Source organism: Bufo bufo, chromosome 5, assembly GCF_905171765.1.
Source record: "Bufo bufo chromosome 5, aBufBuf1.1, whole genome shotgun sequence".
Lineage (NCBI taxonomy): Eukaryota > Metazoa > Chordata > Amphibia > Anura > Bufonidae > Bufo > Bufo bufo.
The window spans coordinates 134643842-134656819 of NC_053393.1; the positions used below are offsets into that span (position 1 = coordinate 134643842).

The 12978-nt window shown below is 44.4% G+C and overlaps 1 protein-coding gene across 2 annotated transcripts in view; it reads right to left on the reverse strand.

The window, feature by feature from the left end:
- Positions 1 to 361: 361 nt before the first annotated feature.
- Positions 362 to 12978, reverse strand: part of LOC121001199 (aquaporin-4-like) — a 41262-nt gene continuing 28645 nt past the window's right edge. For both annotated transcript variants that reach the window (XM_040432160.1, XM_040432159.1), the window contains one exon: positions 362 to 640. In XM_040432160.1, the coding sequence (XP_040288094.1) occupies positions 362 to 640 (279 nt within the window). The remainder of the gene's footprint in view (positions 641 to 12978) is intronic.

The following is a 12978-nucleotide window of genomic DNA, read 5'->3' on the forward strand; positions in this document are numbered from 1 at the left end:
GTATCAACCCAAATAGTGAATTGCTCCTGGTCGTTTATTTTTTTTTACAGATATTCATTATGTTACTGGTTTTAGCATTATCATCACTACATTTTAGAATTCATAGATATGAATAAGTATTGATGAGGTTGCTAGAGTTGAATTATATCTTACGGATGCACATTTTTAACACATTCAGGTTTCCTTTTCCAACTCCACTGCATTGTTTTATTAAATGGCTTATTTGTGGCTTCTTTTATGGTTTGGATACTGGTATTCGGGGGGAAAAAAAACATCTAAACAGGCGTACATTGAGTACATATGTGATTTCTCAGTTTTGCCTTCATTTTGGATAAGAAAAAATACCCCATCTCGTTGCACTTCATACAATAGATAATATTTCACTTGCAGAGTCTTTTCCCTTTTTCTCCTCTCTCTGGTCGATGTCAATAACATGGATGGTTCCTGTTTTAAGGATTAAGTCTTCATTGTCATCATGGCTTCTTATGTCATCTACCTCAATGTATTTTCCTTTTGTCTTCTGTTTAGCTCTCTGAAGAGCTTCCTTCAAATGTTGCTTGAGTTTAATATCAGGACAATATATATAATCATAGGCAGCACTTGCACAGATTGCTCCAATAATTGGTCCTATCCAGTAGATCTACATGAAAACATAAGGAAAGGAAATGACCGAAGGAACCCTCATTCATCATAAATGTCAGACTGTTAACTGTCTGTTTCTGCTGTAAATTAGTATATATCATTGAAGACTTTATTGTGTAGACATCATTTGTGCTCACTTTGGCTTATAGTTATATAGGGTTACTGTATGTTTATACTGTGTTTGCAGTGATCATTGTATGCGCTGGGAAATGAATAAATACTGTAGAGGACTATGCTATTCAATAGAGAGGTATTCAGCAACAAAAATTATATAACATGGTCTATTTTTATTCCTTTAATGGAAGTCAATGGGTGACATATGCCATAGTACTTCATACAGTGGCATATGTTGCATGCTTCAGGAATATTTTCCAAAGAATCCTTCCAATGTACACTTCAAATACAGTGTGAACAAAGGCTAATACAGTGGACAAAGGAGGAATGATATTTTTCCCATTGTTGAGGGACAACCTATCATCATATTTTCCTTTCTCCTATACAGAATGAAATATTCTGCTTTCCAAGCATTTTTTTAATATTCAAAGTCCCATCGGGAGCATAACTATCTTATGCTCATTGACAAAAAATAATGCTCCCAAACAGAAATTTCAGATTTTTGCAAACTTCAGCATGTAGTTATGTCTCAGACAGATATGTAAATGATAACAGGTGTGGTCTACTCTGAAATACGCCTAATGTGGGCGTATTTCAAGCACAGATGGCGGCGCAACGGTTGCTGCCTTTGCTGTGGAGTGACGAACTGCCTCAACTTCTGGTGTGATGATCATCACATACGACAGTCGGTCACCCCTAGTTGCATAGCGAAGTGCAATAACAGCTCAGTGCAGAACATGTGCAGAACATCTTGCGGCCACATGTGTTGCCTCTCATGGCAGGGCTTTCAAATGGCATTTTTCAGCAGGATAATGCTTACCCACACAGCAAGGGATTCCAAAGAATGTCTCCACCAGATTACAATTCTTCCTTGGCCTGCCCAGTAGCTTATTCACAATCGAGCAGTTATGGGACCAACTGGGACACCAGGTTTGGCAACCTACCAGTATGCAGGGTCTATAGGCCCAAGTGCAACATCTGTGGGCAAATGTGTCACAGGACGCCATACAGAACTTGTATGCCTCTATGCCCAGGGGTGAACTGGCTATAGACCTTAACAGGAAGATTCACGGTGGGCTGATGCCCAGTGGGATGCCCAAACACCCCTCCTTTCAGTCTCTGGCCAGCTATATATCATTCTGACTATATATAATTAACACGGGGAATGCCAGGTACTTACATACCCGGACAGCAGGCATAGGTGGTGATCTCCTAGATTCAACTGTAACACTGTCCTCACGATGGTTCAGGCTACTAGGCCAGAAGCCTATGAGACAGTATAACAGTGCAGGTAGGCACAAAGTGACATTATTGTGACCACACTGGCATAGCTATAGGGGTCGCAGCAGTTGCAGTTGCGACCGGTCCTATGAATAGGTCATCAGTAGTAAAAAGAGGACAACCCCTTTAAAGAGGTTATCCAATTTCACAACCAGCTCTCCCATGTGCCGGGCCCCACAGCCAATGGCAGGAGGACACGGGGATGCAAACAGAGTTGTGGAACAAAACACAGATGAGTATTAGATGTTAAGCGTGCCCCCATGGAGGCAATACATGTAAATGCTGTACAGCATTAGAACATAGTGTTTGAACGAATCAACTTCGAATCTGTGATATGAAGCTCAATTCGCTCAACACTATTAGATGTTTTTTTCTACTTGACCACTTGGGGACCACTATAGGGGTTAGTACTGAGAGCACTTTTGGGGGCATTACTGGGGCACTATGATGGCATGTATAAGGCCTAATGCACACGGCCGTTGTGTGTCCGTTCCGTGCATTGGGGACTGCAAATTGCGGTCCCCAGTGCACGGGCAACATCCGTGTAGCAGCCGGGACGGATCGAGACCCATTCAACTTGGGTTCTTGATCTGTCCGCACCGCAAAAAAAATATAGAACATGTTCTCCGTGATTGCGGACCCATTCAAGTGAATGGGTCAGCATCTGTGATGCTGGGTGGACACGGCCGGTGCCCCGTGTATTGCGGACCCGCTGTATGCGGGCCACAATACGGCCACGGGAGCACAACGGCCGTGTGCATCAGGCCTATTGGGGTATTATAGAGCATTACTGGGCACACTATTATAACTGTTGGCACAATAGGGGGGATTATTATCACTGGGGGCAAAATAGAGTGGCATTATTATTGGTGGAAGCACTGAAGGTTGTATTAATATTACTGGGGGGCACTATAGGGGACATTATTATTGCTGGGGGCAATATTAATATGGAGGGCACTGGGGGGTATTATTATAACAGGGGACACAAAAGGGTGGCATGGGGGGAGGAGCTTGGCCGCAGAGCGAGACGCACATGCTTGTGTGAGCTCTGCTGCAGACACAGTGCAAGCAAGCTTAATCAGCACATTAAGAGTGGAGATAATGGGGAAAATCAGACGAGACAAGTCCAGAGATATCCCCGGACCATGGGGATCAAACCTAGTCCATGGAGAGATGGAGAAATTCTTCAAGAAAAGCGCTCAGAGGCCCTGCGCTGATTCCAAGATGGCGCGGGAGAGAGAGTCAGCAGCGGGGGACGAGTCTCCAGATCTTTTATAAGAGAGGCTTTAGGGGTTGCATTAGCTCCTTTAAAACAGGACTTACAAGATATAAAGAGTGACCAGAAACAACTCAGAAAACGTGTGGAGGTGCTTGAGGCTAGTCACGAAGAGTCAATGGCTTTCAACACCGGGGCATCCCACAGCTTTGAACATGCACAGGCTCACATTAACCACCTGTATAGCCTGGTCGAAGACCAAGATAACAGGGGACGGAGACACAACCTCCGAATTAAGGGCATTCCAGAGACTGTATTGCCTGATTCTATCATGCCGGCATGCCGGAAAGAGCTGTTTCAAAAGCTACTAGGCCCCGAGGCCACAGACGACCTCACTATGGATCGAGCCCACAGGGCGCTTCGCCCACCTCCCAAGCCACAAGAACCCCCACGAGACATAATCTGCAAACTGGTCAGCTTTAGCACCAAAGAAAAATTGCTTAAAGTGGCGAGAGAAAAACACCCACTTGCCTGCTTCAGTACTACCGTTTCTTTATTCCAAGATCTATCACCAATGACATTACAGAAAAGAAGAGCGCTAAAACCTCTTCTGGGAGTATTGCAGCAGAAATCTATCACCTATCATTGGCTCCATCCGTTTGGTTTATTGATTATTAACCCGGGGCGCAAGCTAGTGATCAGATCTCCCTCTGACCTTCCCCAGGTCTACAACACCCTGGAGATAGACCCGCTGGATATACCGGATTGGTACATCGTTAAAAACTTAACAGACTTACCAGCTATACCCGTGTTGAAACCTTGGACCCAGAGTGCTTCCTCCAGATCCCAGCGCCTAAAGAGAAGGATGATGAAGACGACCCCAAGAAGGATTTCCCTGGATCCGGATTGACTCTCCACAGGAAGATTACCCGATTCCTGCTCCTCATCCACTTGAGGGAACCTCCATTCCTAGTCCACAAGTAGACCTTCACCTGAAGTCCCCATAGGATCAAGGGACTATTCTAAAGATGAAGAATCGTTCTCACTAGCTACAGTCATAGTTGATAAAAGTTTATCCTTTTCTCACTTACTGTGATCTCATTTTCTGAACTCTGAGCTTATCCGGAGTTTTATTTCTTATCTTTATCCCCCCTTCTCTTTCTTTTACCTTATCCCCCACCTCCCCTTCTCCCCCCCCCCCTTCCCTTTCCCCTCCTCATATCACCTCTTAGTGTTATTACCTTCTCTTATGCCTTCTTGAAAAAGAAAAGAAAATTGTGCATTTTCAAATGGCTTTACACTTTTATCCCCACTATGACCAGCCTTACCTAGGTCCACTAGACACCCTATACGGTGTCTCCCACCTGGTTCTCATCTACAAACCCAAGCTCACCACTCCCTCCTTCTGTAGCTTTTATCTTCCTACTCGCTGGCATCGCCATGCTGCCTATTGCTGTCCATTTCTCCACCTCACACTCTTCCACCCTGATTGGGTGGTTCCATTTATTTCTCTAATTCAGCATACTCTCCAAAAATTGCTGTACTTAGTAATGGTTATTAACCTATGTACTAATGTTCGTATTGACTGTTCAATTTTTTTTACCCACCATGACTTTTCTCTCCCTCTCCTAGTCCAACAGCACATTAGATTTACCGAGCAAGTCTGGAATCGCTTCATTGACAGATCACGCATCTGCACCTCAACTAAATGGCCACCCTGAAGATCTGCTCTTTCAACGTTAGAGGCCTTAACTCTCCGGCTAAACGAAGTCAGATAATAAATTTGCTACGCAAGCAACAGGTGAGTGTAGCCATGCTACAAGAAACTCACTTTAAAGGGAACCTGTCATCAACTTTATGCTGACCTCACTAAGGGCAGCATAAAATAGTGACAGGAATGCTGATTTCAGCGGTGTATCACTGATGAGCTAAAAGTAAGTGGTTGCTGAGGACTGGCATCATAATCATTGCAGCACAGGCCTTGAAAAGAGTCAAATCTACCTGAGAAGAGTCATGGTTATTCATAATCTCCTGCCCTCCATGCATCTGCTGATGATTGGCAGTTCTCTCCTAGAGAGAAAGGGAGAAAACTAGGTAGAAGACTGTAAATCATCAGCAGGTGGGTAGGGAGAGCAGGAATTTATGAATAACCATGACTCTTCTCAGGTGGCTGTGACTCTTTTCCAGGCCAGTCTGCAATGATTGTGATGTTGGTTCTGGGCAACCACTTACTTTTAACTTATAAATGACAGACTGCTGAAATCAACTCACCTGTCTCTACTTTATTCTGCCATTAGTATGGGCAGCATAAAGTTGATGACAGGTTCCCTTTAAGAAAGACCATACACCGCGTCTGAACCATCTCTGTTTTAATCAATGGTTTCACGGTGTATCGCCTTCCTCTGCATCCAAGGGAGTGTCTATCACGATCCACAAAAACTTTTCACTAAATGTTCTCTCATCCTTAATTGACCCGGAGGGAAGATACATTTTTATCAAAGGTACACTAGGCAATCAAACATTTACATTTGGGAATATTTATGCCCCGAACACTGCTCAATCCAAATGGATTTGTAGCACTTTAGAATATCTAAGAAACTTTGCAGAAGGAGCGGTTATCTTAGGAGGTGACTTAAACTTGGCACTATATCCACAACTAGACTCCTCAACCGGTTTATCCTCCACATCCAGAACAGCTTTAGCGAAAGTCAGATCCATATTAGAATCGTTCGGGCTCATGGACGGCTGGAGAGCTTTACACCCCAACACTAAAGATTACACTTTTTACTCAGTGGCTCATCGCTCGTATCAGCGCCTAGATTACCTGTTCTTACCCATTCAGTTATTATCCTCCTGCAAAAAAGCACAAATAGGTTTCCTACTGCTTTCAGATCACGCACCAGTGTTTTTGGAGGTGAGCCTCAGACAGCTCCCCAAACCCATGTCCAACTGGCGGCTGAACGAGTCTTTGCTAGACTCTCCAGACCATAATATGAAAATAACCGAGCTGCTTGAGGAATACTTCAAGCTCAATGACACCCCTGACGTGAAATACGGATCTATTTGGGAACCTCACAAAACGGTAGTTAGGGGTCATCTAATAGGACTTGGATCTTACATTAAAAAACAAAAGGAACAACAAACACTGGCTCTGTCTAGACAAATGCAGAAACTTGAAAATATTCCTAAGAAACATATATCTGAGGAGACCCAAGCCAACTCACAATGTTGAGATCTACCCTTAAGAACATTCTAAACGCCCGTACAGCTAAACTATTTCTATCAGCTAAATATAAATATTATGCACATGGCGACAAAACCTCAAAGTTTATGCTATCACAGATTAAAAAACGGAAAACCAAATCCTATATCCATATGATTCGGTCTCCCTCTTCACATCCTTTGAGAAACACAGATGAGATAGCTTCCCGGTACAAAGACTTTTATGAAAGTCTATACAATATCACCCCTCCTCCTTCATTGACAAACGTAGAAGATAAGGTTGCAGCAATAGACAACTGGTTGGCTACCCTCAATCTGCCCTCTCTCTCTGCAGAACAGTCCAGGCTTTTACTAAAACCATTTACAATCCTCAAATTAAGTGAAGTACTAAAAAACACCCTTCCCCCATAAGAGTCCGGGCCCGGATGTTTTATCGCTATTATACTATCGTACTTTCTGTACTACCCTACTGCCTAGGTTTCTTGACCTTTGCAACGGGGCATTAAAAGGAGAGCCTTTGCCGTCCCAGATGCTGATGGCACATATTACAATCATACCTAAAGAGAGCAAGGACAACTCTCTCTGTGCCAACTATAGACCTATATCACTCCTTAACACGGATCTCAAAATGTTTGCCAAACTCATAGCCCTTCAGCTAAAACCGATTCTGCCCCTTCTTATCTGTAGTGAACAGGTTGGATTTGTGGCTGGGAGAGAGGGCAGAATGAATACCACTAGACTGATCCATATCATAAACTACGCTAGTAGCCATCGGGTGCCATTAGTGTTACTAGGCACTGACGCCAAAAAGGCGTTTGACCGTATTGATTGGGTATTCATGAAAAGAGCGCTCAACAAATTTGGAATTCCGGATCAATTTATCTCTACCATCATGGCAATGTATATTAAACCCACAGCCAGGGTCCTAATAAATAGTACTTTATCCCTTCCCCCCCTGCAGATCAATAATGGGACCCGACAAGGATGTCCCTTGTTGCCTCTACTATTCGTTCTCACAGTAGTATACTTGTTTCAGGCAATTAGACAAGATGATAGAATAAAGGGTATTGATCTGCAGGGGGTACAGAACCACCTTGCCACATTCGCGGATGATCTCTTGGTAATAATAAAAAATCCAGACATAGAATTCCCCGCTATACAGAATATATTTGACCTTTTTGGGAAAATATCTAACTTCCTAATAAACCCAGCCAAATCCCAAGTTCTCAATGTGACCCTAGACTTACAAACCCAAAACAGATTACAATTAATTACACCTTATCAATGGTCCAACATCTCCCTAAAATTCCTGGGGATTTGGTTAACAGCTGACCCAAAAGATTTATACAAAACAAACTTTCAGGAACTCCCCAAAGCTATAAGCCAAAAGATTAAGACTTGGGACATCCAATTCTCATCCTGGTTCGGTAGACGCTCTTTGATCAAAACGCTATTATTGCCTAAGATACTGTATTACCTACAGACCTTACCAATACCCCTTCCTAGAACCTTCTTCACGCAAATGCAGACCATCTTCTCCAAATTCCTGTGGCATAACAAAAAACCTAGACTTAAAAAACATTACACCACATTACCTTTTCTTCAGGGCGGGATGCGGATATACGTAGCTATTATTTAGCTATACAAGGAGTACTGTGTTTAGACTGGCTCTGCCACTCAGAGACCCGCCTGGACATACAAGCTGAACAAGCAATTAACCGCATCCCACTAAGATCCCTCCTATTATCGGACAAATTTTTGTCCCATACAAAACTTTGTAGCCTCCTAACAAAAAACACGGTTAGTATATGGAACCACCACCTAAAACACTTTCTGACTTCTACCCCTATATCTCCTTTACTACAAATAAGAGATATACTATGGCAGTGGTGCCCAACCATTTTTCGTCTGAGGGCCGCACTAAATTTTGCAGGCCGGAACCAGGTAGTTTTGCCAGAAAGAAATGCAAATGCTGTGAGGGGGCACATATCTGGGCATAACTACTATGAGGGGGCACATATCAGGGCATAACTACTGTGAGGGGGCACATATCTGGGCATAACTACTGTGAGGGGGCACATATCTGGGCATAACTTCTGTGAGGGGGCACATATCAGGGCATAACTACTGTGAGGGGGCACATATGAGGGCATAACTACTGTGAGGAGGGCACATATGAGGGCATAACTACTGTGAGGAGGGCACATATCAGTGCATAACTACTGTGAGGAGGGCACATATCAGGGCATAACTACTGTGAGGAGGGCACATATCTGGGCATAACTACTGTGAGGGGGCATGTGCGAGCATTACGTCTGAAGAGGGCTCATATCTTGGCATTATTACTGTGAGGGGGCATGTGATGTACACATGTGTGTAATGTATGTAGTGCAGTATGTGATGATCACACACTGCACTACATACATAACACACATGTATACATCACATACTGCGCTGTCACCTTCTTCTGCAGGTCTACCTTGATGTCTGGTCTTTAGGCTTCAGTCAGATCCTCCACCGCCATGCTTGCGCCGTGTGCCCGACACCACCAGGAGTTGGCCCCTCCTCCTTTCATCTCCCACCGGCTTCTCCTACAGCAGGGCGCTCTATCGCCCCAGTGCCCGCCCAATCTTACCAATCAGGGGCGAAACTAGAAATGACTGGGCCCCATAGCAAAATATTTTATGGCCCCTCCCTCTCGGATTTCCCACCTCCACATACCTATCGGAACTCCCACCCTTTCCAGATCTTCCACCCCAACATCCCCACACCCCTCCCTAGATCCCCCTCAGTGTCATCCACAGATCCCCCCTTAGTGTCATCCACAGATCCCCCCTCAGTGTCATCCACAGATCCCCCCCACTCAGTGTCGTCCACAGATATCCCCCCCCACACCCAGTGCCACCTCCTAGCTAATTTATTCACTGCACTTGCCTCTGTGAAATTGAAGAGAAGCGCCGTAATCTCGCACAGGCGCACTGGCAGAGGCCAGGAAGACGGTAGATGCGCACTTCGATGCCTCTGCCAGTGCGCCTGTGCGAGATTACGGCGCTTCTCTTCAATTTCACAGAGGCAAGTGCAGTGAATAAATTAGCTAGGAGGCGGCGCTGGGCGGGGAGATTGGGCGCATCGCTTTGCTGCCTGTGTTGTTCGCAGCGCGCCCTGCGCTGATAAAGTCCGATCACTGCGCGGGCCGCATGACACGGCTTCACGGGCCGCATTTGGCCCGCGGGCCGTAGGTTGGGCATCACTGCACTATGGAATGCACCACCTCAATTCCTTCAGACCCTTCCGGGTTCCCTCAGACGTCTCACCACCCCAATCATTGACCTGCTGGATTTGCAGGGTTATTTACTAGAAAACTGGGAACAACCCATCCAAGTACCCTCTCTGTCCTACCTCCATTTGACACATGTCAAAAGATTTATGAAAACATTACTTCCAGCAAAATATACAACTCTGACTCAATTTGAGTCAAAAGTGATACAATTGAAAGAACCAACTAAAAAGATAACTACTACAGTCCTGATCAAAAGTTTAAGACCACTTGTAAAATGGCAAAAAATCATATTCAGCATGGCTGGATCTTAACAAGGTTCCAAGTAGAGCTTCAACATGCAACAAGAAGAAATGGGAGTGAGACAAAACATTTTTTTGAGCATTCAATTTAATGAAAACAACGAATAAACTGAAACAGGCTGTTTTTCAGCTGATCAAAAGTTTAGGACCACACCTCCAAAAAAAAAAAAAATCCCCCCAAAACAGAAATCCAACTTCCAAACATGAACTCAGTAATGAGTAGCTCCGCCGTTATTGTTTATCTCTTCAAAAATTTGTTTCGGCATGCTTGATGCAAGCGTTTCCATGAGGTGAGTGGGAGCATTTCTCCAAGTGGTGAAGACGGCCGCACGAAGGCCATCTACTGTCTGAAACTGTTGTCCATTTTTGTAAACTTCCCTTGCCATCCATCCCCAAAGGTTCTCAATTTGATTTAGATCAGGGGAACACGCAGGATGGGCCAAAAGAGTGATGTTATTCTCCTGGAAGAAGTCCCTTGTCCTGTGGGCATTGTGTACTGTAGCGTTGTCCTGTTGAAAAACCCAGTCGTTACCACACAGACGAGGGCCCTCAGTCATGAGGAATGCTCTCTGCAACATCTGGACATAGCCAGCGGCTGTTTGACGCCCCTGCACTTCCTGAAGCTCCATTGTTCCACTAAAGGAAAAAGCACCCCAGACCATTATGGCGCCCCCTCCACTGTGGCGCGTAGAAAACATCTCAGGTAGGATCTGCTTGTCATGCCAGTAATGTTGGAAACCATCAGGACCATCAAGGTTAAATTTTTTCTCATCAGAGAATAAAACTTTCTTCCACCTTTGAATGTCCCATGTTTGGTGCTCTCTTGCAAAGTCCAAATGAGCAGTTCTGTGGCGTTCAAGGAGACGAGGTCTTTGAAGACGTTTTTTGTTTTTGAAGCCCTTCAGTCTCAGATGCCGTCTGATGGTTATGGTGCTGCAGTCAGCACCAGTAAGGGCCTTAATTTGGGTCGAGGATCTTCCAGTGTCTTGACGGACAGCCAATTGGATCCTCCAGCTCAGTGTTGATGACATTTTTGTTGGGTCTTCCACTTGACTTTTTTGTTCCATAACACTCAGGATCATTTAAGAAATTCCAAATGACTGTCTTACTGCGTCCCACCTCAGCAGCGATGGCGCGCTGTGAGAGACCCTGCTTATGCAGTTCAACAACCCGACCACGTTCAAAAAGGGAGAGTTTTTTTGCCTTTGCCATCACAACGTGTGACTACCTGACAGAAAATGACAATGCATCCACATCTTTGCACAGATTTGGCCTTTTAAAGGTATGTGGTCCTAAAATTTGGATCAGCTGAAAAACAGCCTGTTTCAGTTTAATTGTTATTTTCAATTAAAGGGGTATTCCCATCTTATAATGATCACTGTTAAATCTGCTAATGATTTAACAGTGATAGTTTTTCTAAATATATTTAATTAACCAATTCCCACCCCTTAGAAGAAAATGAACATATACTTACCTGACTATTGTCTTCCGTCTCCCCTGGTTATGGCCACCGCTCTACTCCGGAATCGCGGTGGCCGCGCACAGTCCCCGGCCGGCCGCGCACAGTCCCCGGCCGGCCGCGCACAGTCCCGAAAGCGCACGCCGACGCCGCGCATGCGCTATGATGATATCTTCCTGCCCAATATAGTATATTTGCCAGGAAGAAGTCACCAGGGCACATACGTGGCGGCGTGCGCATTCAGTTCAGCGCGTGGCCCGACCGGGAGAAGACTTCAATCAAGATGGAGCCCGCCCCCTGCCGCAAACCAGGAAGTGGACAGCGCGCTGGGAGCAGGTAAGTATGAAACAGCGTGATGGGAATAACCCTTTAATTGAATGCTCAAAAATGTTTTGTCTCACTCTCATTTCTTCTTGTTGCATGTTGAAGCTGTACGTGGAACCTTGTTAAAATCCAGCCATGCTAAATAAGATTTTTTGCCATTTTTCAAGTGGTCTTAAACTTTTGATCAGGACTGTATATATGCTGAAATACTTCAATATAACAAACCTGAAACCTTGTCGTTTATGATAAAATGGGAAAGGGACCTACAAAATACACTGTCACAAGATTCCCTCAACAAGTGTTTAGCACTCACTCCGAAGATCGCCACATGCGTCCGCCTACAGCAGAATTATTATAAGATACTCACACGTTGGTACTACACCCCGGAGGTCCTTCACAAAATATACCCAGACGTCAGTCACCTATGATGGCGTTGTTTTTGTAAACAGGTATCCGGTACATTTATTCACATATGGTGGCAATGTAGTCATATAGCTTCCTTTTGGAATACTATATGTTCTTCGATAAGTGAGATCTGCAAGACCAAAGTTCAACCAACACCACAACTATGCCTACTTAACCTGTTGGATCCGATATCACTCCCTAGAAATGCAAAGAAACTGATAACTTCCTTGCTGGCCTTAGCTAGGATACTTATCGCCTCTAAATGGAGATGTGACTCACCTCCCACATTAGCTATGTGGTTTAACAAATGTGATGATATCTATAGAATGGAACAGATAGCTGGTTGGAAAACCAGATCCACTCAAGCTTTTCAGAAGACCTGGTACCCTTGGGTGTCATTTAGAGGCTTCGAAAAGCAAGCGCAACCCAGTAACACTAAACAAATTCCTATAGTAGACTGAAGTCTCCAGATGGTTTTTATTCCAGACTTGATGACTTAACAGGCTGTAAACCCTACTCACCCCCCCTTCCCCCCTCCCCCCATACCCCCATTTTCTACCCAGTGTTTATTCATTATCTTTATTGTCTGTAAAATCATTATTGTACATCTGACCTTTTAAGGAAAAATATTACTCCTTTACGGAAACAAGCAAAGCAAATGATATACTCAAACGATCTATACTCCTCAATAAAAAATGTTTTGAAACAAAAGGATGGCATTATTATTGATCTAATC